This window comes from Rhinolophus ferrumequinum, chromosome 17 (genome assembly GCF_004115265.2).
Source record: "Rhinolophus ferrumequinum isolate MPI-CBG mRhiFer1 chromosome 17, mRhiFer1_v1.p, whole genome shotgun sequence".
NCBI lineage: Eukaryota > Metazoa > Chordata > Mammalia > Chiroptera > Rhinolophidae > Rhinolophus > Rhinolophus ferrumequinum.
In genome coordinates this window covers 9424615-9448645 of record NC_046300.1, presented here as the reverse complement: position 1 = coordinate 9448645, position 24031 = coordinate 9424615, and the positions used below count along the sequence as shown (strand labels likewise).

The 24031-nt window shown below is 44.9% G+C and overlaps 2 protein-coding genes across 3 annotated transcripts in view; one reads left to right on the top strand and one right to left on the bottom strand.

The window, feature by feature from the left end:
* The window catches only part of SACM1L (SAC1 like phosphatidylinositide phosphatase), a 52625-nt gene extending 39045 nt beyond the window's left edge, over positions 1 to 13580 (top strand). For both annotated transcript variants that reach the window (XM_033132196.1, XM_033132197.1), the window contains 8 exons: positions 2857 to 2955; positions 4604 to 4742; positions 6626 to 6695; positions 6812 to 6884; positions 7587 to 7680; positions 7798 to 7890; positions 8892 to 8949; positions 11711 to 13580. In XM_033132196.1, coding sequence (XP_032988087.1) covers positions 2857 to 2955; positions 4604 to 4742; positions 6626 to 6695; positions 6812 to 6884; positions 7587 to 7680; positions 7798 to 7890; positions 8892 to 8949; positions 11711 to 11847 — 763 coding nt within the window. In that variant the 3' untranslated portion in view covers positions 11848 to 13580. The remainder of the gene's footprint in view (positions 1 to 2856; positions 2956 to 4603; positions 4743 to 6625; positions 6696 to 6811; positions 6885 to 7586; positions 7681 to 7797; positions 7891 to 8891; positions 8950 to 11710) is intronic.
* Positions 13581 to 23352: 9772 nt separating this feature from the next.
* SLC6A20 (solute carrier family 6 member 20) overlaps positions 23353 to 24031 on the bottom strand; it is a 34517-nt gene continuing 33838 nt past the window's right edge. The window contains exon 11 of the mRNA XM_033133078.1: positions 23353 to 23708. Coding sequence (XP_032988969.1) covers positions 23559 to 23708 — 150 coding nt within the window. The 3' untranslated portion in view covers positions 23353 to 23558. The remainder of the gene's footprint in view (positions 23709 to 24031) is intronic.

Genomic DNA, 24031 nt, shown 5'->3' with positions numbered 1-24031 from the left:
TTGTGTCACTGTGGCCGGTGGGTCACGAATTGCAGTTACTCGTGATTGCATGGTGTAGTCTCTGTGGGCCCAACAACCACATGAGCTGGAGCAATTTACTTTGGTTGGTGGCCTTGTCTGGAGTGGCAGCTCTGCCTCTCCTATAAGGCACTAGGCAACAGTTGTAAAGTCTGTGTAGCCTTGTCAGAGATGGGGATCCTAAAATATCAACAGTTGCCCTCTGTGGAGACGTACAAGGTAATGAGTCAGCCCATTTGGAATTTTCTGCAGCAAGAAATGGGAAGGAAGTGGGGCTCTCCTCTGGTAGGAGTGGTCACAGGCCACGTGGAAACCTTTCCAAAGAAATAGTACTGGGCTGTTTAAGGAGAAATTTTTTTAACCTATGGAAAATTTTAAACATATACAAAAATAGAATGACATCGTGAATCTTTGGGGAAGAATTTGTCCGTTTTGTCTAACTCAGAAGCTGTAGCAAATTCATCAGACCCTTACTCACCCCGTGCCCATTTCTGCCTTCTCACAGTAGAACCTGCCCAAAGACAGTTTGGAGGACTAACAGGCGGGATCCCTAACCGGGATATGCCCCAGTATCCTTAGAGGAACTTACTCATAATGTACCTCAGACTGAAAAATCAGAATCGGGGGGTTTGGAGTCCAGCGTGTATTTTCTGGAAGAAGTTTGTGTGCTGGCTCCTATGTAGACCCCTAGTTAAGACCCCTCTGCCCCAGAGGGGTTCCGGAGGTGTGCTCGCCTCCAGAGCTGTCTTGAGTCTGTAGCAGCAGCTGGCTTTGAGAACTTAAGGTGTAAGTCAGAGGCCACAGTTCTGCCCTTGGTGTTCCAGGGAACTTGGAGGGCACCTGCTCCTAAAGAGTGAACACCCCAAAGCCGTTGTTACTTCCCTTCTATGAGTTCTAAAGACCGCCGGACAGAGCATGTTACAAAGTATATTTAGATTTTTTCTTTTACTTAATAAACATATGTTACAGCAGGGATAAAGTCTGTTGGTGAAAGTGAAATTAAATGGTAGATTTATTGTTATCTTAGGTATTTAGAGGGTATTCACTTTTACTGTGTTCCCCCGAAAGTAAGACCTAGCGGACAATCAGCTCTAATGTGTCTTTTGGAGCAAAAATTAATGTAAGACCCGGTCTTATTTTACTATTTTACTATAAGACCGGGTCTTACATTAATTTTTTTTTTCCCTTACATTAATTTTTGCTCCAAAAGACACATTAGAGCTGATTGTCCGGCTAGGTCTTATTTTCGGGGAAACAGTAGTTTTTAGTTTATTGATTCACTTTTTAGTTTTTTTAACCATTATGACTCTTTGAGTAAATTGAATAAATCAAGTTGATGGATTGGTGAATGACCAGAAAGAGAAAAGTTATACAGTTGCACTTCTGGGCAGTGGTGGGACTTATTAGCAATGGAAAGTTATGCTTTTGGAAACTACTAGATGGAATAATGAGATGTGCAAGGTGATGTGTCTCTAAGGGTTTCTTCCTAGAACTTTGAAAGAAGTTGGGTTCAGCATAAATTAATGTGTTTAAAATCATTATCAAAATGTAACTATGTAACTCAGAAGATAAAAATGCGATTTTATAAGGATTTATGAACTTAAGAATCCAAGTGCACTTAGGTGCTAGTGAGCTACTTAAATTCTTCAAACGAGTCCAGAGCTATGACTTCTGGTCACAGCACTCCAAAAGTAACTGTCCCACTGCCACTTTTAGTGGAGCTGTCATTGAAAACGCTTCCCCCCCTCTCAGTCTTCCCAGCACCTAACCTCTCAGTTGGCTGACCTCTATTTCCGTAGCGATTTCTCATTTTGTTTCTAATTTCTCACCTGAGATAACCACTGAGGTGGTAGATAGCAGCCCCTGCCTTGACCTGCTTAGAAGCTCACACCCTGGTGATGCCCCTTCAGTCTGTTGCGGCCAAGGGAGTCACGCGAGAGCAGACAACTCCTCTGAAGGGTGCTCTGTAGACAGTGTGATATGCTTCTGGTCAGCCCCCTCCTCTGTGACTCACCTTGACTCCTGAGGAGGAAGTTGGGCAGAAGTGGATAGATGAGAATCTTCACATGTCCACAGTGTTCAGACTCTCCACATTCTTTCTTCCTCCCTGGACTTCCAGGAGTTGGTTAATGATTTTTTTCCCCCTCTCAAGGGGCAGCATTTCTCAGCTCGTGGTAGGACACCGTCACTGTCCAATGTGTTCTGACACAGAGTCGTGCCTCTTAAATATTAGATAATTGAAAGCAACCCGTTACACAGTCACAGAAAAGAAAATTCTCTCTACCACATGTCTGTGCGATGTATAGATAGATATTGGTAAAGGGGAATTTTTTTGTTAGTATGGACAGTAACTAACCAGAGTAGCGACTGTCCTGCTTCTGATCTTCTCAGAACCCCTAGCAACCCTCCTTGGACTGAATCAAGTTTGACCGTTTAAATGGAGAAAAATAATAAAATGGGACCCTGTTGTTTGTACGTGGGGGCAGAGAAGAAAATTCATGATAGCTCATCAGTTGGAGAAGGCTGCTTTCATTACATACGTGGTTGCTGACCCTGAGCTCACTTCGCTAGCATTTGGCTGGGCTGCTTCTGCAGTCCTACCTGAGGGCCTCTAGGAGAACCTGCGCACGTGGAAGAGTATGTGTGCGCATGGTTTTCCTTCCGTCGAGAATGCCCAGGAGAAGGTGGCCGTGTGTGTACAGTGGGAACACCCAGGGTGAGGGAGGCTCTGCTGTTCCCAGGAAATCTGTGATAGAGAGAGGAGAAGAGCCATGATGGGAGGAGGAGGAGGAGGGTGAATAATCTTCGGTCAGTTTTGAATGTCTTTTCTTTTGGTAGATACGTTGCCTTCGACTTTCATAAGGAATGTAAAAATATGAGATGGGATCGACTAGGTATTTTATTGGATCAGGTGGCAGAAATGCAAGATGAATTAAGGTAAGCTGTGTTATCTCCCTGTGGCGCTCGAAGGCAGGGGTCGTATATAGTAGGCAGCATCCAGCAGACTTACAGGCACCCTTCTCCGGGTCCATAGCGTTTCTCTTTACTAGTATTTTTAGGTTTTTTTATTGGAAATATGAGGCTTTGTGATTTAAAAATACTTTAAAATTCTTAAAAATGGCCCATAACTAGGTATTTTCATATTTTTATGATTAATAGCTTTCCCACATTTACAAATTTTTACATAATTGAAATTAGTTTACTACTGTTTTATATCTGTTGTTTTCACTAAGCATTCTCTGAAGATACTTTGTCCTTCGCCTACCTAGCCCTTGTAGTGGTAGTGTCTAATGGCTGTGCTGTATTCCGCGGTGTCGTCGTCATGCAGTTTCAGCTCAGTGCTCTCCTTCACGTTGAGTATCTGCTTTCTTTCCTTTCTCTTCTACCAAGAAAGGTTGTGCTGCAGCGGATCATGCTGGGTATATATATTTTTACTTATGTAAATTATTTCCTAGAATCAATTTTTGAGAGTAGGATTAATGGATCAAAGGGCCTGAATATATTTATGGTGCTTCCTGTGTGTGTTTACTGTGTTATATACTGCGCTGGTTCGCAGGTTTACTGTACTTTGCATATGTCACTGTTTATTAATTTAAAGCCAGAAGAAGGAATCTGTAAACCGTTCTACCATTTTGTCCTATGAATTAATTCATGTTATCTGGTGTTCATTGTACGCTCTTCTAAGCATTTTATGTGCATTATGCAGGAGCTCATCCAAACCTTAGAGCAGCCTGATGGTGGCGCTGTCAGCTCCGTTTTGTAGAAAAACTCAAGGCTTGGAGAGATTAAGTTAATTATCTCAAATTATACGGCTAGTCAGTTGCCTGAGGAGCTGAAGCTAGCAGACCAGTTGTTTGCATGCTCTTCACCTGCACACTGTGCATTGATGGATTTTCAGTGCGTAGAACCACCTGAGAAGATGGCTAGAAAGGAAGGGAACACTCGGATGGTCACCAGGGCCGAGCCCAGTGCAGACAGCTGCTGGGTGGTTGAGGGGAGAAAGGGAAACTGATCTTTCAAACACTCCCCTGTCACACCTTATGAACTTTGTGTTATTGGCATATGTTACCCATTTTAAGAAAAGATTTTGAAATATTTTTAATGCATAGTATCCAACCCTTGCTTCGGAGATTTGTACTCAATTTATCTCAAGGCCAAGCACTTGCATTTTTAATGAACAACTCAGGGAATTCTGACATGGACAGATGGCGACCATGCTTCGAGAAGTCCTGATATATGGGGCGTAGGTGGAATAATTATGTGGAAGGAAGGCGTCTCCTGGCCTTAGGGAAACGTGGTCGATGTCCATAGCAACCCTGTAATACCCCCAGCTCTGCTTCTTCACCTCGCGGGTGGAACGATCGCTGCTGCCACAGTGGGTTTTTGGATGGGGGGCTCTGGCGTCCGCCAGTGAAACATCTTTTTGGTCTGTGGTCATCAGCTGCACCTGAACCGTGCATTTCCTGTCTGATCTGTGAATACACCGGTTTTATAATGTCACTGATGGCAGACCAGTGGTAAGTGGTACGTCCTGAGTAGCGTTAACTGACTTTGGTATGAGAGTGTTTATACAAATATGTTTTAGTTATTTTCTAGTGGATGCTTCTGGCAACGTGCTGACAAACCAGGAGGGCGTGTTCCGTAGCAACTGCATGGACTGTCTGGACAGGACCAACGTGATCCAGAGTCTGCTAGCGCGGCGCTCGCTGCAGGCCCAGCTGCAGGTGGTCTTTTCTCTCTTTTATTAAAGAATATAGCCAAAAATGAAAGAAACGTCATCTTTAAAAACCAGTAACAACAACAGAAAACCCCCGCACATTGTCCCCACCATAATCCAACTCTTCCTGTTTTTGTGTCTTGCCATCCACGGGTCTGCACGTGTTCCGTAACCGTGGTCAGTATACGGCTGCACAATTGTTAATCTTGCCGTTTTCCTCTAGCATTATACATCCTTGTAGTTTTTAAGTGTTGCATTGTTGTACTATAATAAGCCATTTAGGTTTCTACATTTTTTGATTTATAAATAACACTGTAGAGGATGTATTGGTATATATTATTAACTTGAATTATTTCCTTCAGGTTAATTCCTAGAAGTTCATTTAGTGGGTTAAAGAGAATATATATATATATTATTTTCCAAGAGGGTCATGACAGTTTACACTGACACCAGCCAGCAATAAGTGAATCCATCTAATTGAACTCTTGCCAGCATTAGATGCTTTTATTTAAAACTTTTTTTTTCTATTTTGATAGTATAGAGTAGTACCTCAAGGTTGTTTTCATTTGCATCTCTTTTATTATTGGCAAAGGATATCAACTCCCAGGTAAAAAGCTTCTGACACAGCTTTCCTTTTTCATTAAGATTGTGCTGTTGATAAAAATAGACTTAAATTTTTTCTTCTGCTTATATTTGGAATTAAGACTATGAAGAGCCCAAATTTCCATATCACGTTGGCATTTGTTGTGAGGGGCAAACAAAATGCATGCCCAGTGGTTCCCCTAAATAATTAGTAAGCATCCAGCTTTTTTCATAACAGTTTTGGGGTCCCCAGGGAGGGATTATGGACGTAAAATACCTCCTTTAGGATGCATTGTCCTTGAACCCTAACGTGGCACTGGAGAATTGTCTAGTTCGTGTGGGACTGTGTCCTCGTCAGCCTGTTGGATTGACGTCAGTGTACTTTTCAATAGCAACAATACTAGGATGGTTGTTTCTAAGGTGATTAACAAAAACCTGTTTAGCTTCTATAATCTATACTGCACTGTTTTACATGCTAAGTACAGTATTTTAAAGCCTGACCAGTTTCAGAGAGTCTTTGGGCAGGAGCCATTCTAGCATCAGTGACAGCTAGTGTGGGACTCCAATTATGCCTGTCCCCTTGCAGTGAGGGCAGAGTTTCTCCGCAGCTGAGGCCATTGAGGGTGGGAATGCCCGTTCTAAGGTAGAGAGAGAGCGTGAAGTCGTCTGAGGTGAGGTGGGTCTGAGACATTGAGGGTTCATGACAGAGGCCAAGGCGGGGGTTCCTGATCTGGTCAGTGAACCCAAAGGGAGTCCGTGGGCGGGGACAGTGCCCAGGAACCTCTGAGGGTGTATGCAAGGGGCTGTGCGGATGTGTGTGTGGGGAGAGAGAGATGTAGCAGTCATCGATTCTCAGAGGGTCCCTGCGGTGGGCGTCAGTTTGCGGGTGGGGAAGGCTGGGGATATGAGTTGTGAGGATGGAGGAGTAAAGGCAGTAGGAGACTGGGGGATGGCAGGGAAGGAGGAAGCACCGCTGGCATCCTACCCGCGCGAAAGCCCCCTTTGCCCCCCTTCCCCTTCTGCCCCTCTCCCTGAGAGCAAACAGTCCTGCTGCTGTTTCTGGAGTGCTGGGGCTCAAGGGACAGTGGGTGCTGTGGAGAGGAAGGAGCCCTCAGAGGGGCTTTGCAGCCTGGCCTGGGCGGGAGAGAGCTGGTCAGCTGGGAGGGACCCCGTGTACACAAGGAACGCGTCTCCGTCTCCCGCCTACAGCCAGGAACCACATGGTGCGATTTGGGGACTGTCTGCTTGTCCTAAATTGTGTGTGCTGAAATGTACTATACATAAACATGGGAGTGGTTCTTATTTCAGAGACTGGGAGTTTTGCATGTGGGGCAGAAGATTGAAGAACAAGATGAATTTGAGAAGATTTACAAAAATGGTAGGTAAATTAATAGAGGCAAATTTTCTCAAATTTTGAAATAAATTAACATTTTGGATTCAGCACTCTGGTTGTCGTTTTAATCATTCTTAGCTGGTTTTTACTTTTTTTCACAGCCTGGGCTGACAACGCAAATGCTTGTGCCAAACAGTATGCAGGAACTGGTGCCTTGAAGACTGACTTTACCAGGCAAGCCCTGTTTTTAAAATAGCATTCTAGTTCAGCAGGTGACGGTTCTGGGGCCTTTTGGGGTCACTGGGGCAGCTCTCAGGCACCCGCGCCTGGGCCTCACTGCAGACGGGTCACGGCAGGGCGCTGGGAAGGTTCTCAGCCTGACGGGGCTGGTGCAGCGAGTTGAGAAGCTGTGCACGACTCACCCCGGCAGGTTCGGCAGGTCTTGGGCAGGGCCTGAGGTGCTGCACCTCTAAAAAGCGCCCACCTGATTCTGACACTGCTCCACTGTGCCTGGGGACACGCTGGGTGGTGAGAGGTCAGGGCATTCTGCACTTGTCACAAATGCCGGTGGGTCTTTGCTGGTTATGTGTATTCCTTGGGAGCAAGTAAGATTTCTTAGGCTTTTGCTGTGTCATACCATGTAACCTGGACTGTGTGTTTCTCTCCTTATTTCTTGTCTTTGCAACTGGAACTGAGTGGTTTCCCCCTTTGTGCCTACTTTGGTAGATAAAATTGTAGAAAGAGAGTACTTATTTCTTGGACCTGCTAGTGGTTTCTTTGTGAGGTGTCTCCTTTATATTTTCAGGGTTGACTTTGAAAATCTTTGTAACGCCCTTTTCTCCATGCTACATTCTTATTGGCCACTTACTCTCACACTATAAAACTGAGGATTTAATATGCAAATCTGTAATTCAGAACTTAACCTTTTTTAACCAGAACCGGGAAAAGAACTCAGTTGGGACTTATAAAGGATGGTTGGAACTCACTAATACGGTATTACAAGAACAACTTTTCTGATGGATTTAGACAAGTAAGTTTGTATTTGATGCTAATTTTTGGTTATTGGGTGGCTGTATCTTTGCACTATTTCTTAGTAATGTAATCACCGGTGATTTGGGAGTTAATCGTTTTCTTCTTTCTGTTCTAGGATTCCATAGACTTATTTCTTGGGAACTATTCAGTGGATGAATTAGAATCGCACAGCCCTTTAAGTGTTCCAAGGGATTTGAAATTCCTGGCTGTAAGAAACCTTTATGTTTTTCATATTGTTAAGAAAGTATTGTGTCAGAAGGTACAGATGGTGCCAGCTGCCCTTGATTTAAAACGTTATCTATTGTTCTGGGTGGAGTATAAATACTTGAATTTCCCCAAGGAGAAGATCTGAGAGAGGAGTAAAATAACTTTGGAGCATTTGTTTTCTTTCAGACGTCCTTCGCATGGGAGAATAGAAAAGCAGAGGGAGCGTGGAAGGGTTCTCATTTCAGGAAGACTCCCCTCCCCTCATGTTCAGGGGCTGTTGGAGGCACACTTGTACCTGGCAGGCCAGGTACAGGCAGACCTGGGAGATACTGCAGGCGTGGTTCCAGACGACTGCAGTGAAGCGAGTATCAAATCAAGGGAGTCACAGGAACTGTTTGGTTTCTCAGTGCCTAGAAAAGTTTACCCTATTGTCTACTGCATGTGCAATAGCATTATGTTTCAAAAGACAATGTGCACACCTTAATTCAAAAATGCTTTATTGCTAAAAAATGCTGACCATCACCTGAGCCTGTTAGGAAAATGGCAGGGATAGACTTGCGTGACGCAGGGTTGCCACAAACCTTCAGTTGGAGCGCAGCTGGGTGGAGCGCAGCCAGCACGCTGTGGCCCGACACCGCTCTCCTTTTTTGACTCCTCTGTTCACCAGACTTTGCAGGAGCCTCTCCGGGGCCCCAAGCCAGTGGGCAGAGTGGCCTGCAGTGTAAGCAGGGCCTGGCACACTGAGTCTCACCTGGGTGACCTCTCCCCACCTGGCTCCCCTTGGCTTCGAACAAAGTCCTGCTCTTCAGATCTTAGGACTCAGCCAATTTTAGATTTGGGCATTTGTGATTGAACTCCTAAATAATGATGTTTTGTCAAAAAAAGATACTTTGTATGTTAGACTGCAGAAGAGTTTTATTCTTTTCAAGCACAGCACACACTGACTTTGCAGCCACCGACTAGCATTCTGAACTGATGTTTCTCTTCCATTCTCTCTTCCAGTTGCCTATCATCATGGTGGTTGCCTTCTCAATGTGCATTATCTGTCTGCTTATGGCCGGTAAGTCCGCTCTTACATCCCATTCTTGTATTCATTTTCTAGAATGTTCAACTTCCTTGTACAGCATTTTCAGTTTTTGAGTCTACTCAACCATTGATGTTTCCCATTTAAACTTAATGAGCAGAAGAGATTAGACCTTAGACGTGACCAGAAGAAAAATACATGCTCAGTAGCTTGAGAAATGTTTTGTTTTTGTTTTTTACTTAAGATTTAAAAATTGTTTTTCTTTTATTACCAAAGTAATGCATAGTAATTATAAAAAATACGGGTAGGCAAAAAAGAAAATATTATTTATCATTCTGCCTTCCAGAGATAAGCGAACTACCCATATTAACATGTTGGTGTTTTTATAAGAGAGTGTGATTTTTTTCAAAAGTGAGATATTTACATTTTTTTGGTAATCTTTTTTTTTCACTGAGCAATATAAACATTTTCCATGTTCTTTATTTCTAAGGAATGCAAAGCATTCCATTTACGGATGTATAACTTATTTAACCAACCACCTATTATTGGACAAATAAATGTTAGTAGATTAATATATTATTAAATTTTAATAGATTGAGAGCAAAGTTGCCTAAGAACTGAGCTAACGCGGTCTTCACTGGGTTTCTTTTTTTCTCTCACTATCTTCCTGTGTTACTCACTTAATGAGCACTTAAGATTAAAGTGTCTTCATTAAGTCATATTCTGTGCTCTGGGAATTGGGGTCTGTGAGGGGTCCAGCCTCAGGCTGTGGAAGAAGGGGCGCCCGCCCGTCTTCCCCTCGGTCCTGGATTCCTTGGGCTGACATTGCTCAGCCTGTCTGAATCCCACCCATCCCACGGGCACCATTCAGAGGCTTCCCTCACTGTTGCTCGTTCTCCCACACAGACGTCATCTCCCCTTTCTGATTTCCAGGGCAGTCCCTGCTCCTCTCTTACAGCACTTTCCTCTTTTCACCTCACACGTACGTGCCTGGGGGTTTCCTTGTCCGAGGGGCTGTACCTCTTGCTGTCGCTGACATACCCAGTGTGTTTCTCTCGGTGTGGTAGTGACATGCACATCCCTTGTCTTTCTCAGTGAGTCAGCGACTTTCCGAGGGCAGAGACGTGTCTCACTCTCTGCTTTGTCTCTGTGTCTGGGATGTAATATGTGCTCAGCAAGTTTACTGAGTTAAGGACTCTCGTCCCCACCCCAACCCCGCACTGATGCTGCTGGCTGCTTGCGGGCAGCTCAGACCTGCTCATCCCTGTACCCCCTGGAAGGAACCGTCCTTCTGTCACTCTAGAGCATGCGTAGCAAACTTTTTCCGTAAAGAGCCGGATGATAAATATTTTAGACTTTGCAAACTGCATATGGTTTCTGTTGGTTTTTTGTACAACTCTTTAAAAATCTCAAACCCATTCTTAGTTCACAGTACAAAAACAGACTGAGGGCTCGAGGGCACAGGGGTCGCTGTGTGGCATGACTGGTCCTGGATGAGGTTTGGGGGCAGCAAGGCAGAGGCCGGGACTGGCCAGCTTGGGCTCTCCATGACCCCTCAGAGGACCGTGCCTGTTCTCTCTAAATTCCCTGCTTTGTTTCTTCAAAACGCGGCCCAGTGGCCATTCCACTGTTGAATTAGGTGGTTTTGGTATTTTGATCTGCTTTGTGTTTTCTGGCCATATACTCACATCTGCCTGCAGAACCTCTGGAGAGGCAGGAAAGCCAAGACCGTGTGCTGGGCCTGAACAGATGCACAGTTCCTTTGGGCCTGTCCTCGGCCGGGCTTGTGAGGACCTGCTCGTTCCTTTGCCCAAGAGGAATTGTAAGACACGGAGGTGTGAAATTAGCAATTGTGTTTTTGAGTAAAAAGAGATTGGCTGTGGATGGTAACTTCTCATGTCAGTTCATTGTTATGAAATAATGAGCTTTATGCTGTTTAAATTTGATAATACCCGATTTCTAGCACCTCCTTTGGTTTTTAAGGGAATGGGAAATCTGCGGTGTGTCCTCTGACAGCTCGTTAGGACAGAGCCTACACCTCCGTTTTCTCTGCTGGTGAGCTCTCTTGGAAACGTGTAGGCCTCTGCACGTTTCCCTGTCTACGGATGCGGCCAGTGCTCTTGCAGGAAAGACATGACAGGATGTTCTGCTATTCAAGGAGCAGAACAGAAATCGATCTTTGCTCACTGGCCTGCAGCCAACCGCAGGGTTGAGAAAGAGAGTTTCTCCTGATGTAACACATCAGGAGAGTTGTGTTACATACGTTATTAAAGTACGTTAGTGAGTTTGGTTTTATACTCTGGGCTTTAATGCATAACTTTTCTGAAGCATGTATATTTTGTAAGGTTATTTTTTGTGTAGGTATTTTGATAGTAGCTAATATCCATCATAGATAGGAGTATAAATTAAACTGCTGATAATAGTTTCTTATAGTATTAAAGTGTATAATCTCCAAGTAATAATTATTGTTTATGTGACATAATGTGAAATGGTTTAGTCACGTGCTTCTCCAAGTGTGGCCCCTGGACTAGCAGCTTCAGCACCACCTGGGAACTTGTTGGACATGCAGATTCTCAGGCGTCAGGAACTCTCGGGTGGGGTCTGTGGAGGATTCTCATGCTCGCCAGAGTTGGAGAACTGCTGGTTTAAAACTTATGTGAGAGGTTCTTGTGTTTTTCCTGTAGATGTGTTAGTCAACTTGACGTCATGATGTGCTAAACGGCACCAAGAGTGATTCGGTATCAATATAATGACTTTTCTTTATCAACTCTTTGTTTTTGTTTTTTTAAATCAACAGGTGACACTTGGACAGAAACACTGGCCTATGTGCTCTTCTGGGGAGTTGCAAGCGTTGGAACATTTTTAATTATTCTTTACAATGGCAAAGATTTTGTCGATGCTCCCAGATTAGTCCAGAAAGAAAAGATAGACTGAATTTGTGTCTGTGGAAAGCGGCTTGGCTTGGAGGATTCCGTCATGCAGAACTGGAATCTTTACTGACCCGCTTTCCACATCAGCCGGAGGTCCTTCTGAAGCCTTTTTCCAAAAGCACATCTTGTGCTCCGTGTGGGGGTGATGACCTCACACTGATCTGGTGTTCCTGTCGTGATGATCTCTTTACCGTTGGGACGGTCGTGTTTATAAATTGAAGCTATTCTATAATTAAAAGAGAACCTGAATTCAGCTCACACAGAATGGAGGGAATCTACTCATTGTCAGTTTAGTCATCTGCTGCAGAATAAGTAATATATATTTTAAAAAATCGAGCTTCTTTCATTATTTAAAACAGTAAAATTATTTTTCTAGCTCAGTTTCGTTGTCATTATGCAAGCAGTCATTGTTAGCAAGCATACTTTTCACACAGCTTTGAACTTTTCTTAAAAGTTTAATAATAAGCTAACTCTGCTGTGTTTATAATGTAAGTCTTCTACACACATCAAGTAGTTTGACAGAGCAGCCTGGGATGTCACGGGGCGGGGGTGGGAGGAGAGGAGAATGGGGTCTGGTGTTCCTTTGATGTTTCAGTTGGGCTGCGGGATGAGCTCAGTCAGCCGGAACTGCTACAGTCGGAGCAGCAGTGTAAGTGTGATGAAAAAGTTCAGATATACTTTATCTTTTTTAAAAGTTGTAAATGAAATCAAAGAATGTAAAGTCTATCTCTTATGCTAATGCTCCAAAGCCGCCTCTGTTTTAAGCATTGCCTGTGTGCAAAATACCCTTAGTTGGTCAGCTACTTCCTCCTGGGCATCTTGGTTTCTTTGGGGGTCATTCCTCGAGATAGGCAGGCCTCTGAGAGGGTCTTGTGCTGGGTTCGACAGCGCACTTGGAGGCAGTCGCTGCTCACACATGCATGGCACTGTTGAGATGTTTGTCACTCTGTAAAGGTTTTTGTTAGCTATCAATAAGTGTCTAAAATTTAGTGCTTCCAGGAGTTGTAGCTCTCCAAATCAAGGACCAACGTAAACTTTAATTTATGTGTAAAAACAAACATGAAAAATATGCTTTAGAAGCTGTGCATAGGTCTAAGTCAGACTGTATATTCAAATTGTAATTATGAGGATTAAATATTAGAAAAGTATGTAAGGTAGTATAATTACCACTATCTTGAAACAGTTCAATTAAATACTGCTACAATATTTGTGTTGTGCTTGAAAATATGTACAGTTTTTTCAATAATAATACCTTATGTTTTCCTTAAATATCTCTAAAAGCGCCTTTATTTCCGCATTACTTTTTTTTCAACATTATCTTTTATAAACATTAATAAGAATTGTTGCTTTTAGAAACTCTAAAGAAAATAATAGCTGGAAAACCCTCTGTAGCTTAAAATCAGTCATGAAAACTCACAATAGGGTAAGTAGTTAGACTACCTATTCTTAACGTGTAAATCAGCATAATTTGTTCCAAAGACAACTATTGAAACTGAGTGCAGGCCCACTGGAGCACAGCGCTGAAATGCTGCTGGGCATTTCGTGCAAGAACTTCATCTGAGCACCTATATCAGAGACCAAATCTGGACTGCTAACGGGCTGCTGGCAGCGAGTGGACGGACGTGGGTGTGGGGGGTCGTAAGGGTGTTGGTACTTCAGGGCCCTGCAGTGATGTTCTCCCCAAATTCATGTACTGTATATCCGTGAGTGAAAATAAACTGTCACATTCTTTTCTAACCACTGTCGGCGTCATTCCTGTACTTCGTCTTGAAAGGAATGTTCATTTTTATTTTAGAATCTTAAATATCATACAAAGCAATGCATGGTCATTATATGATAGAAAAAATAGACAATGTAAGGAAACAAGAAAATTAATAGCTTCTGAAATCCCACTTTCCAGTGTGATCACTTCAGAAGTTGTGTTTCTCCTAATTGTTAGTTACAGAAAAAACCAGGGAAATACTGAGTAAAATGTAGTGTCCGTATAGAGATGGCCCCTGTTCCCCCACGTCCACATTGTAATTTGGTTTTCAAAATGATACAGGTCTCACTGAAAAGTGGGACAGTCTTGCTAGTTAGAAAGTGTTCTCAGGCCGCCGGGAGGTGTCAGTGAGCCTGACGGAAGTTCTGAAGTGAACACATTGGCACTAGGAGACCCTGACCGGGGAATGCGATGGCACTCCTGGATGGCATCTGGGATATGCATCCCCCTCAGGAACTGAGCTCGCCTGCCGTGCACTGCGTCCTGCTTGTCCCTGGTGTCGGCCCAGGTGTCGGTCCTCTGCACGTGGCCACCCGCTGCTTCCTTCCCTGCACAGAGCCGACCAGTAGCTGTCAGCACACCCGCCCCGGGACCTCCCTTGCCTCCAATACACTCATAGGTGTTCTGTCCCCTTCTTTCCACTGGGGGAGGAAAGATAAACTACCATGCATCCCCAAAAATAAGACTTAGCTGGACAATCTGCTCTAATGCGTCTTTTGGAGCAAATATTAAGACCTGATCTTATTTTACTATAAGACCAGATCTTATATAATAAATATTAATATTAATATATAATATCGGGTATAATATATAATATTGGGTGTGATATAATAGTAATATAATATAATACAATATAATCCTGGGTCTCATATTAATTTTTGCTCCAGAAGACGCATTAGAGCTGATTGTCCGGCTAGGTCTTATTTTTGGGGAAACGGTATGCTTCTGACTGCCTGATTATGCTTTAGTATGAGTGAGATTTAGTCAGTGTCTTACTAAGTCATCTGTTTGTGCTGAGTCTTTTATTTGTAGTCACAAAATGAAAAAGCTTTGTCCCATTCAGGATTCAGTGAGCAGGGGTGGGAGTGGGGGAGAGGGTTAGCGGTTGGGATAATCCCCAGAGTCATCTGACGCAAATCATCAGTCCTGATGGAATCAGATTTACTTTCTGTGTCAAGACTGGGGTTGTCTGAACGTGACAAAGCCCAAATAAGGGGGAAAGGAGAAATGTAGGGTGTGTAGGTGGTGGGGAGGGTTCTTGTTGCAGAAAGGGGCTTAAACAAATGAGGGTTTTTCGGTTTCTTCCTCCAACTTGCCAAAGAGTCCTGATGTCAGAAGAAATTATCCTAATAACAGGTAAATCTTTAAAATACTATGTTTCTTGCCACATAGACCTGTCCAACATGGCAGCTTGGTTCCCCAAAGCCAGAAAGATGGGAGTCATAACCTAATCTCAGACGTGTCATAGTCTGTGCCTCAGAAACAAGTCACTAGATCCAGATCAAGGGGAGAAGGCGGCGGGGGGTCACCCAGGGCTGTGAAGACCAGGACGTGGGGATCTCTGGGGACCACCTTTAGCCGTCTGCTACCACCACCAGTAGGGAGAGAGAAATACACAGGCGTGATGCAGAGCTAGCGCTGGAGGGGATCGGGCGGCCTCCTGTAGGTGCTGAGGCTCGGACCAGGTGTTCTGTGGTTGTCGAAGGCTGCGTAGCACATGAGCCCCAAAGTGCCACAGGACAGTGATAACCTGTTTTGCTCACAAAACCCTGCAGTTTGGGCGAGGCCTAGTAGGCACCAGTCGTCTCTGTTCCACCGGACGTCAGTTGTGTGGCTCAAAGCCTGTGGCCTGGAATCCTCAGAAGCTCGCTCGCTCACCTGTGAGAGGAGGAAGCGAGAGAAGATTCGGAAGCAGCAGCAGTGTTGGGGGTGAAGAGAGAGACACAGTAAGTGTGCAAGGCGGTCCCCATCCAGGGCGGCTCCAAGGGTCCCCAGAGCCTGGGCACAGCCATGCTGCCGTCACCCTCAGCCTCCTTCCCTCTGGCAGAAGTCTGCCTGGAAAGGCCTCGCTGAAGTTCGGTACCCAGGCTCCATCCAAAGCTTCACTGCTTCCCTCTTTATGTTTTGGGGGGCCTGTCACAATCGGGGAGCACAGAACCTGACCTTCGAAGCCCGTGTTCTTCCCAGTGCCATCCTACATCTCACCAGGGAGGTCACCAGCCTTATTTTTTTCTTCCCATTTCCTTGCATTTCTTCCCAGCTCAGTACCTATCTGTATCCCGAGGTAAGTGTACTGTTTACTTGTGTGTGTGTTTGAGTTTATAAAAGTGGCACCGTTCTGTGCGTATCCTGCAGCTTGCCGTTTTCACTCCGCTTTGTGCTTCTAAGATTCGTCCATGTTGATGGTTACGGCTCTCGTCTGTTCCTGTTAACTGTGGTTTATACTGAACGGACAGTGTTGTTACAGCCTCTGTAGGCACTTGGACCTATCGGTGACTGCTTCACAATTCACTCTGTCCGTCCTCACGCGGAGGGACATGTTGGCTGTTTGGTTGTGAGCTGTTGTACTCGGCACTGCTTGTGAGCGTTCTCTGTGTACCCCAGCTCACACAGGGGGTGCCTCTCCCTGGCCTACGCCCAGTAGCAGAAGTAGGAGCCTAAAATACACGAGATAACGTGAAGTGGGTTTCTAAATTGGTTGTGCCATTTATATTGTTAGCAGTTCCACCTTATCACCAACGCGAGGCCTGGCAGACTTCCTAATTTTTTAATCCAGTAGGTATGACATGGTATCTCATGCCGGCATTTCTCTGGTCGCTGATGGGATGGAGCATCTTTTCTATTTTGGTCATCAGTGTTTCCTGTGCTGTGCCTGTGGAGGTCTTTTTGCCTGTTTCTATTAGATTGTTTGTCTGTATTAATTTGTTGAAATTCTTTATATTCTGCAGAATAATTCTTTGTGATATGTACTACATATATCTTCTCCCAGTTTGTGGCTTGTCTTTGCATTTTCTTGTGGTGACTTTTTTTTTTTCAATTACAGTTGACATTCAGTATTGTTTTATATGATTTTCAGGTTACAGCATAGTGGTTAGACATTTATGTAATTTATGCAGTGATCCCCCAGTTAGTCTAGTACCCACCTGGCACTATACACAGTTATTGCAATATTATTGACTATATTCCCTAGGCTATACTGTATATCCCTGTGACTGTTTTGTAACTACCAATTTGTACTTCTTAATCCCTTCACTTTTTTCACCCAGCTCCCAACCCCCTTCCCATCTGGCACCCATGAATTTGTTCTTTGTATCTATGAGTCTGTTTTGTTTATTTATTTATTATGTTCTTTAGATTCCACATATAAATGAGATCATATGGTATTTGTCTTTCTCTGTCTGACTTATTTCATTTAGCATGATGTCCTCTAGGTGCATCCATGGGATCACAAATGGTAAGATTTTTTTTTTTATGGCCGAGTAATCTTTATTATATATGTACCAATCTTCTTTATCCAGTCATCTATTGATGGACACTTAGGTTGCTTTTATATTTTGTCTATTGTAAATAGTGCTGCAGTGAACATATATCTTTCTGAATTAGTGTTTTGGATTGCTTTGGATAGATACCAAAAGTGGAATTCCTAGGTCATAAAGTAGTTCTATTTTTAATTTTTTGAGAAACCTCCAAACTGTTTTCCACAGTGGCTGCATCTTGTGGTGACTTTTGATGAAAGGAATGTATAATTTCAGTGGTGTTGAATTTACCGAAATTTTCCCAGCACCTTTTGTGCCTGGGTCAGACCACAGTGCTTGACTCCAAGAGATACCTTTCCACAGTGTTGCCATTTTTCCCTTTTAGGCCTTTTCACACCCTATGGAATAAAGAGAAGGGTCTGTTTCAATCCAGATATGTCAGATTATGCAGTGGTAACAAAAGATCCCCGAATCTCAATGGCTTAAAAAAAGTGAAGGTTTCTTTCTTAGTCCATCTGCGTATCCTTGAAGGGTTGTCTGCAGCTCCATGACACCTGCACCCTGGGACCCAGAGTGATGGAGCAGCTCCTCTCTGGCAAAGAGAAAAAGGGAGACGTTTCTGCTTGAAAGTAACAGCCTCTTCTGTCCACGTTTCACTGGTCTAAGCAAGTCGCGTGGCCAAACATGAAGTAATCGAGGTGGGAGAATGCAGTGTAAGATGCTGTCTGATACAGAGTCCAGTTGTCTCTTTTCCCCATATGGAGAGCCTTCCTGAATCCCTCCCTCCTGATGTGCAGTGCCACCACGGTCACACATCAAGGTCCCCTGTACTCGTGTGTGTTTCAGGCTTTCTATTCTGTCCGCTGGCCTGGATGTTTTCAGTGCTGAGAACTCCCCCTCGTGCAGCCACATTCTGCAGGATGGGCTGGCTCCCCCAGTCTGTCAGGCAAAGCGTTGTCCTGCGTGTTTTAGGGGACGTGAATTCTCCTCTTTGTTCCTAGTTGGTTTCTGAAAACAGGCATCTGTGGTGAGAACTGTTGGAAAACATTGGATTAAATACAGTTAGAGTTGTGTAAACTGTAGGACTTGTCAGAAGTTTGAAAAGTGACTCCTGGGGTGGAGGGGTGTGTACGCAATACAGTGGCCTCCAAACTTGAGGACGAGCGGAATTGTTTCTTCACAGAGCATTTCGGAGAACTAGTCCTCTGTGCAGTTCGTTCTGGGGAAGGCTAGCGTGGGACTGAGCACGCCGGCGCCAGAGTTGAAAAACTCAGGCTCTATTTGAACTTCGCTGAGTTTGAAACTGATGGTCTCTTTTAATACATTCTTTGATTGGTAATTCCTTAAGACCCAGGCACACGTGCGCACACACTGCACATGCCCACACCTGCTATGAAACCTAGGGTGATTCCTAGGTGGGGGCGCTGCATCGAGGTCCAGCTCTCACCCCCTGTGCTGGACACAGAAACGCCATGAACGTGATTTCACTGGGGAGAAGGGCAATTATTGAGTTAGGACATGTTTAATTATTACAATGAATGCCCTGGTCCCAGGTGAACTGGTTAGATGGCCTCTTTGTTTGTTCTTAGCACTTTATAGATTATTCTGAGCATGAATTTGTTTGATTTTGTTTGTTTTAGCCAAAGTTCCAAGTGTTTGTCTTTCTCCATCCACCATTTTCAGTGATGTGTGCCCGTTGCCTGTTTATTATTCTACTACAAAGCTAAAGTATGATGCATTAAAATACCACGTTACCTTTTAGGTCCTAACTTAAGCTTCTGTTGGGGTTGGGTTCAAACATAGACTCTGAGGTTAGCAAAAGTAGGAAGTGCTGGTTCTAAGTCATGTTTCAGAGAATTTAAGATGTTCTCCTCTTGGAGCTTCTGGGACCACTGTCACATTCCCCGCTGCTCTCCCCTCTCTGCTTTATCTGTGTTCTAAGTATCTGTTTCCAGAAAGTAATGACAGTGCTGAGTCAGGAATTGGGGCATGGCTCAGCTGGGTGATTCTTCTGTTCCAGATGGCACCGATGGCGGTCACTGCGCGTCATATTCAGCTGACCAATGGGCAGGTCTGTCTGGTTCACCTTGGTGTGATGCTTTAGCAAGGATGGCTGGCAGGTGGATTCCGCTGGCCCTGTGAGCTGGAGCCCCTCCATGTGGCTGTGTGGCCCGGCAGCCACAGAGTAGTCAGACCACAGGTGCTGCCTCAGGGCTGCCCCACCGAGTGTTCCAGCAAACCAGGTGGAAGCTTGCGTGGCCTTTTATCATCTAGTCTCAGATGTCAGGTGGTGTCCCTTCCGCCATATCCTACCCATTGCAGCAGTCAGAAGCCCACCCAGATTCAGGAGGAGGGGATACAGGCCCCACCTCTCAATGAGAAGGAGAGAAAAGCGTCCCTGGCCATGGCTGAATACATGTCGGATTTGTTCTGTAGGCTCTGGGCCTGAGTCCTCTTCTCCGGGCCCAAGCTCACGCCAGGTGATGTCGTTTAGACCTGCAGCTTTCCGTAGCATCTCCATATTGGTGATTCCCAAATGCATATCTCTAGACCAGACCTTTCCCAAAGCTCCTGGCTCTTAATGTTCAACTGCCGCCGGGTATTCCCACGTGACTCACAGACATCCCAAGCGTAACATGGTCAGGCTGAGCTCTTGATTTTATGCCGCAGGCTAATTCCATTCCCGGTTTTCCCCATCTCCGAAAATGCCACCAGAATCCGCCCAGTAAGTGAAGCCTGTGACCCCAGTCCTTCCCTCAGCTGCGCATCCAATCCACAAGCAAGTCCAGGCTACTCCCCCGCACCCACACATACCACTTAAACCCGCCGTTTCTCTCCTTAGCCATTTCCAAGTGCATGCCGCCATCGTCTCTCAATGGCCTTACTGAGGGAGCTCCTGGGGTGATTTTTCAGCTTCCCTGTCTACGCCCCTCTCCAACCCACTCTCCACAGCTGCCGGTGATCACTCAAGGGTAACTCAGGTGACACAGGGCCCCACAGTACCCCTTCAGTGGGGTTCTGTCGCTCTTGGGATAAAATCCAAGCTCTTTGCCATGGCCTGCGAAGCCCTGTGTGACCTGGCCCCTGCCCAAGCTCCCCTCCGACCTCTCCTCGGCGTTCCAACCACAGGCCTCCTTGCTGCTCTTTCTCACCTCAGGGCCTTTGCACTTGCTGTTGTCTCTGCCTGGATGGACTTCCAGCTGTTCCAATAGCTAGTTCATTCTTCTCCTTCAAAATTCAGTTTCCGAAGCTCCTCCTCAACCACCCGATTGAAGTACTGTCCTTCTCGCACCATCACGTGGCCCAGACACAATCACAGTCTGTAATCACCTCATTTATTATCTAGCATCTCTCTTCCCATCCAGCATGTAAGTGCCGTAAAGGCCAGGGGTCATGTCTTCCTGTTCAGCACTGTCCCCAGTGCCTACCCCAGGACTGGTTTGTAATATACCGGTTGGTGATCTCAATAAAATGTGCAGGTGGGCAACAGAAAGGAAAGTGACTCACGTGTAAGGACCTGGTCACGAAATTCTGGTTCAGAATTTCATATTTGTAGATGCACTTTTTGCCTTGCAAAGCGATGTTTAAATCTTTTCTTTTTTTTCCTTCCCCTGACTGATGTCAGGTAGAAAACGATAGGTGAGATAGTTAATTCTCTAAACCAGCTTTTCTATCTACGAAGTGGAACAGCCATGAATTTATTTTTCCATGTAAAATAACTCATACAAAAATGTAATACTGTGGTTTACACACACTCTTTCCTCCTCCAGCACAGTTCTAATCTGTTGTGTTTTCTCGTGGCCTTGGCCAAAGAGAGACCCTGAGATGGGCAGACCACCCAGGACACCTCGCAAAAGGGTTGGAAAGAGTCTGCAGTAATTCAGAAGAGCTCATACTCTGTTTTAAATCCAGAAAACTATATTCTTTTCCTAATTTTTCTTACCTTCTCATGTGGTGGTCCTTGTACCCTGCATTGGGTACACTGGTTTCACTGGTTACATAAGGAGGTAAACATGAAAAGGTGATAGAAAAAAAGACTGGATTCTCCGCCTCTCATTTGCTTTCCATTTTTCAAAATTAGCTTGTGTGTTTGCATCAGAAAGGGAAATCTTATGTTAAGAGAGACAGGTTTTAAAACAGTAGCCAGTAAATGACAAAAATAAAACTCCACAAAAACCTATAGATATACTTGTTTAGGGTTTTATTGATGATTACAATTGCTTAAAAACCAAATATTTCCCCACCTGATTTCTTAGCGCTAAGTGAAGGGTCCTTCTGTGTCCAGTATAAATAGAAAGCTTTTTGGAGTTGGTGATTTGGCCTTATCACCATGGTTACTGTTAAGTGTACATGGATGGAAAGTCCCTTTTTCTCTCCAGCTTATGGGAGCGGGGATGCACAAATGTCAAGATGACCTCTTTTGTGAAGTACCTAGAAAAGAGTCAACAAAGGATTTTTTTGAGACAGGACTTATCACTTGCTCAAGAGAATTATTGAGAACATTGTGCTCTTCGTGAAATTCACAGAAACCAGAGTAAAACTGAACAGAAACTTGAGACAGCTTCATCTGGAGCACATTATTCTACAAATAGTGGGATTTCATTTATCTGACTTTTGTGAGCAAAAATTATTCTGTGGAAGAGACTTTTCCATACAATTGGAAATGCTCAAAAATGCTTTCAAACTTTTAAAAGGTCATTTTGGTGTACGTATTCCTAAATGTTTGATACGTTTTCCTTCTTTCATAAATGGGGCTCTGGTTTTCAGATTTGGCTGGTTCTGGGGTGTGGCCTGGGCATCAGGGTTTTATATTCTTCCAGGTGGTTCGAATAGGCTGCGAGGTGGAGACCACTGCAATGCAGTAACTGACTGAAGGAATGAGCTAGGACATCTGTCTCTATGCTGCTGGGGGACACCTGGCGTTTGGGGCTGAAACACCCTGATGATGATTGACCCCAGGAGAGGTGGTGGCCCATGTGGTAAGACAGCGGGCATGACTGGGGCCCGGGGGGTGGCGGTGTGATCTCTAAGGATTCAGGAACAGACTCTGTCCCATGCGCTTCCCACTGAGTATGCCTCCTCTTCAAGCCTGGATATCTGAGGCTTTTCGCCCCTAAAGAAACTTCTGATGAGAAATCAGAGGACTAACTATTTGGGGTAAATAAATGCTGGTTCATCCATTTTAAAGGCAAATGACCTTTTTACAACTGGCCATAGGTGAAGTGCAAGTATTGATAAGATAGCAGTTGAAGACAGCAGGCCTTCCTGACGCTATAGGAAAGTTGGTGGCATGAAAAGAAGTTAAAATAAAAAGATATCTCCAGCTGAGGGTTGAAAGTGTCTTCAAAGATGTCTGTACAAATCTACCCAAAGGAACGTTCCTGAATTCCACAGTCTCTGAAGCACAGGATGTTAGAGCAGGGACACTTCAGGGATACCCTTGACCTACTTACTGCAGTAAAAAAAAAAAAAAAAAAGACAGGAGACTTTCACATGGTGGACGAAAACTGTATCATAAATACGGTGTGTCTTTTGTTACAAGATGCTCTATTTGAGTTATATACATTTTAGAAAACTTATGTACAGATAAATAATTTAAAATTGATTGTAAGTAGTGTTCTTAGTCTTTCCTATAAAGAGTTGGCCGTCATGCCCAAATATAACATGAAGTCTGTGGGAAACTTGGATGCACTTCCATCCTCACCATTTCCAATACATTAAGATACGAGGGGCTGGGGATTGTCTGCACTGACTTCTCACGCCAAAGGTGGTTTGAAAGGCTCGCAAACTGTAGTTGGCGCCCTTTTTATAGAGAAGACTAGCCTCGGGTCTGCTGTGAGTGACTCAGATTAGAGAAAAGTGTGAGTCTCTGTGTGGGTGCCAAACAAAGGCCTTCTTTTTCTAGGGCCAGTCAGTCCTGTGAGAAGAGGACAACACAGCAATTGAATATTCGCTAGGACGGAGAAAAGAGAACTAATTCCGCACCAGTGACATTCAGATTTGTCATCTCAGGCACTTAAAAAAGTCCTTTTCAAACTGATTTAAAAATGATTGCCCTCTAATATTTTGAAATCTCTTTAGGAAAAAAATGCTTACATTTTTTTCCCCATATAAATGATAGTGAAAGTTCCGCTCACGGTGTGCCCTAAGTCTAGGACTTTCCTAGAATCAAGAAAGCAATTATCTTCAAGACTGGCCATGAAAAACCTGCTTCTTTGGTGACCAGGAGCCGGTACGTGAGCCCATGTGACCTTGGGGGTGGGAAGGGGAAACGGGCCACTTCACGAGAGGGGTGTGGGTTCTCCTGAGGGGCTCTTCTTCCTCCACACCTTCCTAATTCTTCTTTACAGACTCACGAAGAGGATGGTCCGAGGACTTCTGGAGTAAATGCTTTCAAAGGCAGCTGAGGAGATCCCCCTGTAAGCGGTAGCTGGGAAGCAGTGAGCAGCTGACGGTGGCCTCGGGGAAGCCCAGTTCTCAGGCCACGGGGGCTGTGTCTCCCTTCTTGAGGCGGCTCCTGACGAAGATCCCCAGGGCCACCAGGGGTATGCACATGGTGGAGGCAGCCACGAGCAGCCCAATGACGGCCAGTGCGTGCGTGGGGTAATCCTTGGTCACAAGCTTGCCCTGAAAGGAGAAGCTGCACATCAGCAGGAAGAATGTCCCCAGGTGGACCCTTCCGAGAGCACCGGCTCTCCAGGCCCCAGGCCCTGCAGCTTGGCTCTGTGGCTCACTAGCAAGTGTGCTGGGCAGACTAACGCCCCTGGTCTCCTTTCTCCTCCATAAACTCCCACCCGTGTGGGCAGAGCCATTGTTTGGAGCTCCCGTAAAGAGGAATCAGGAGGGTAACCAGGGACCTCACGTTTGAGGCACCATGGAGGGCCCTAAATGTCGCTGCTCTTAGCCTAGCCTCGTCCAGTAGAACTTTCTGCAATGATAGAAATGTTCCC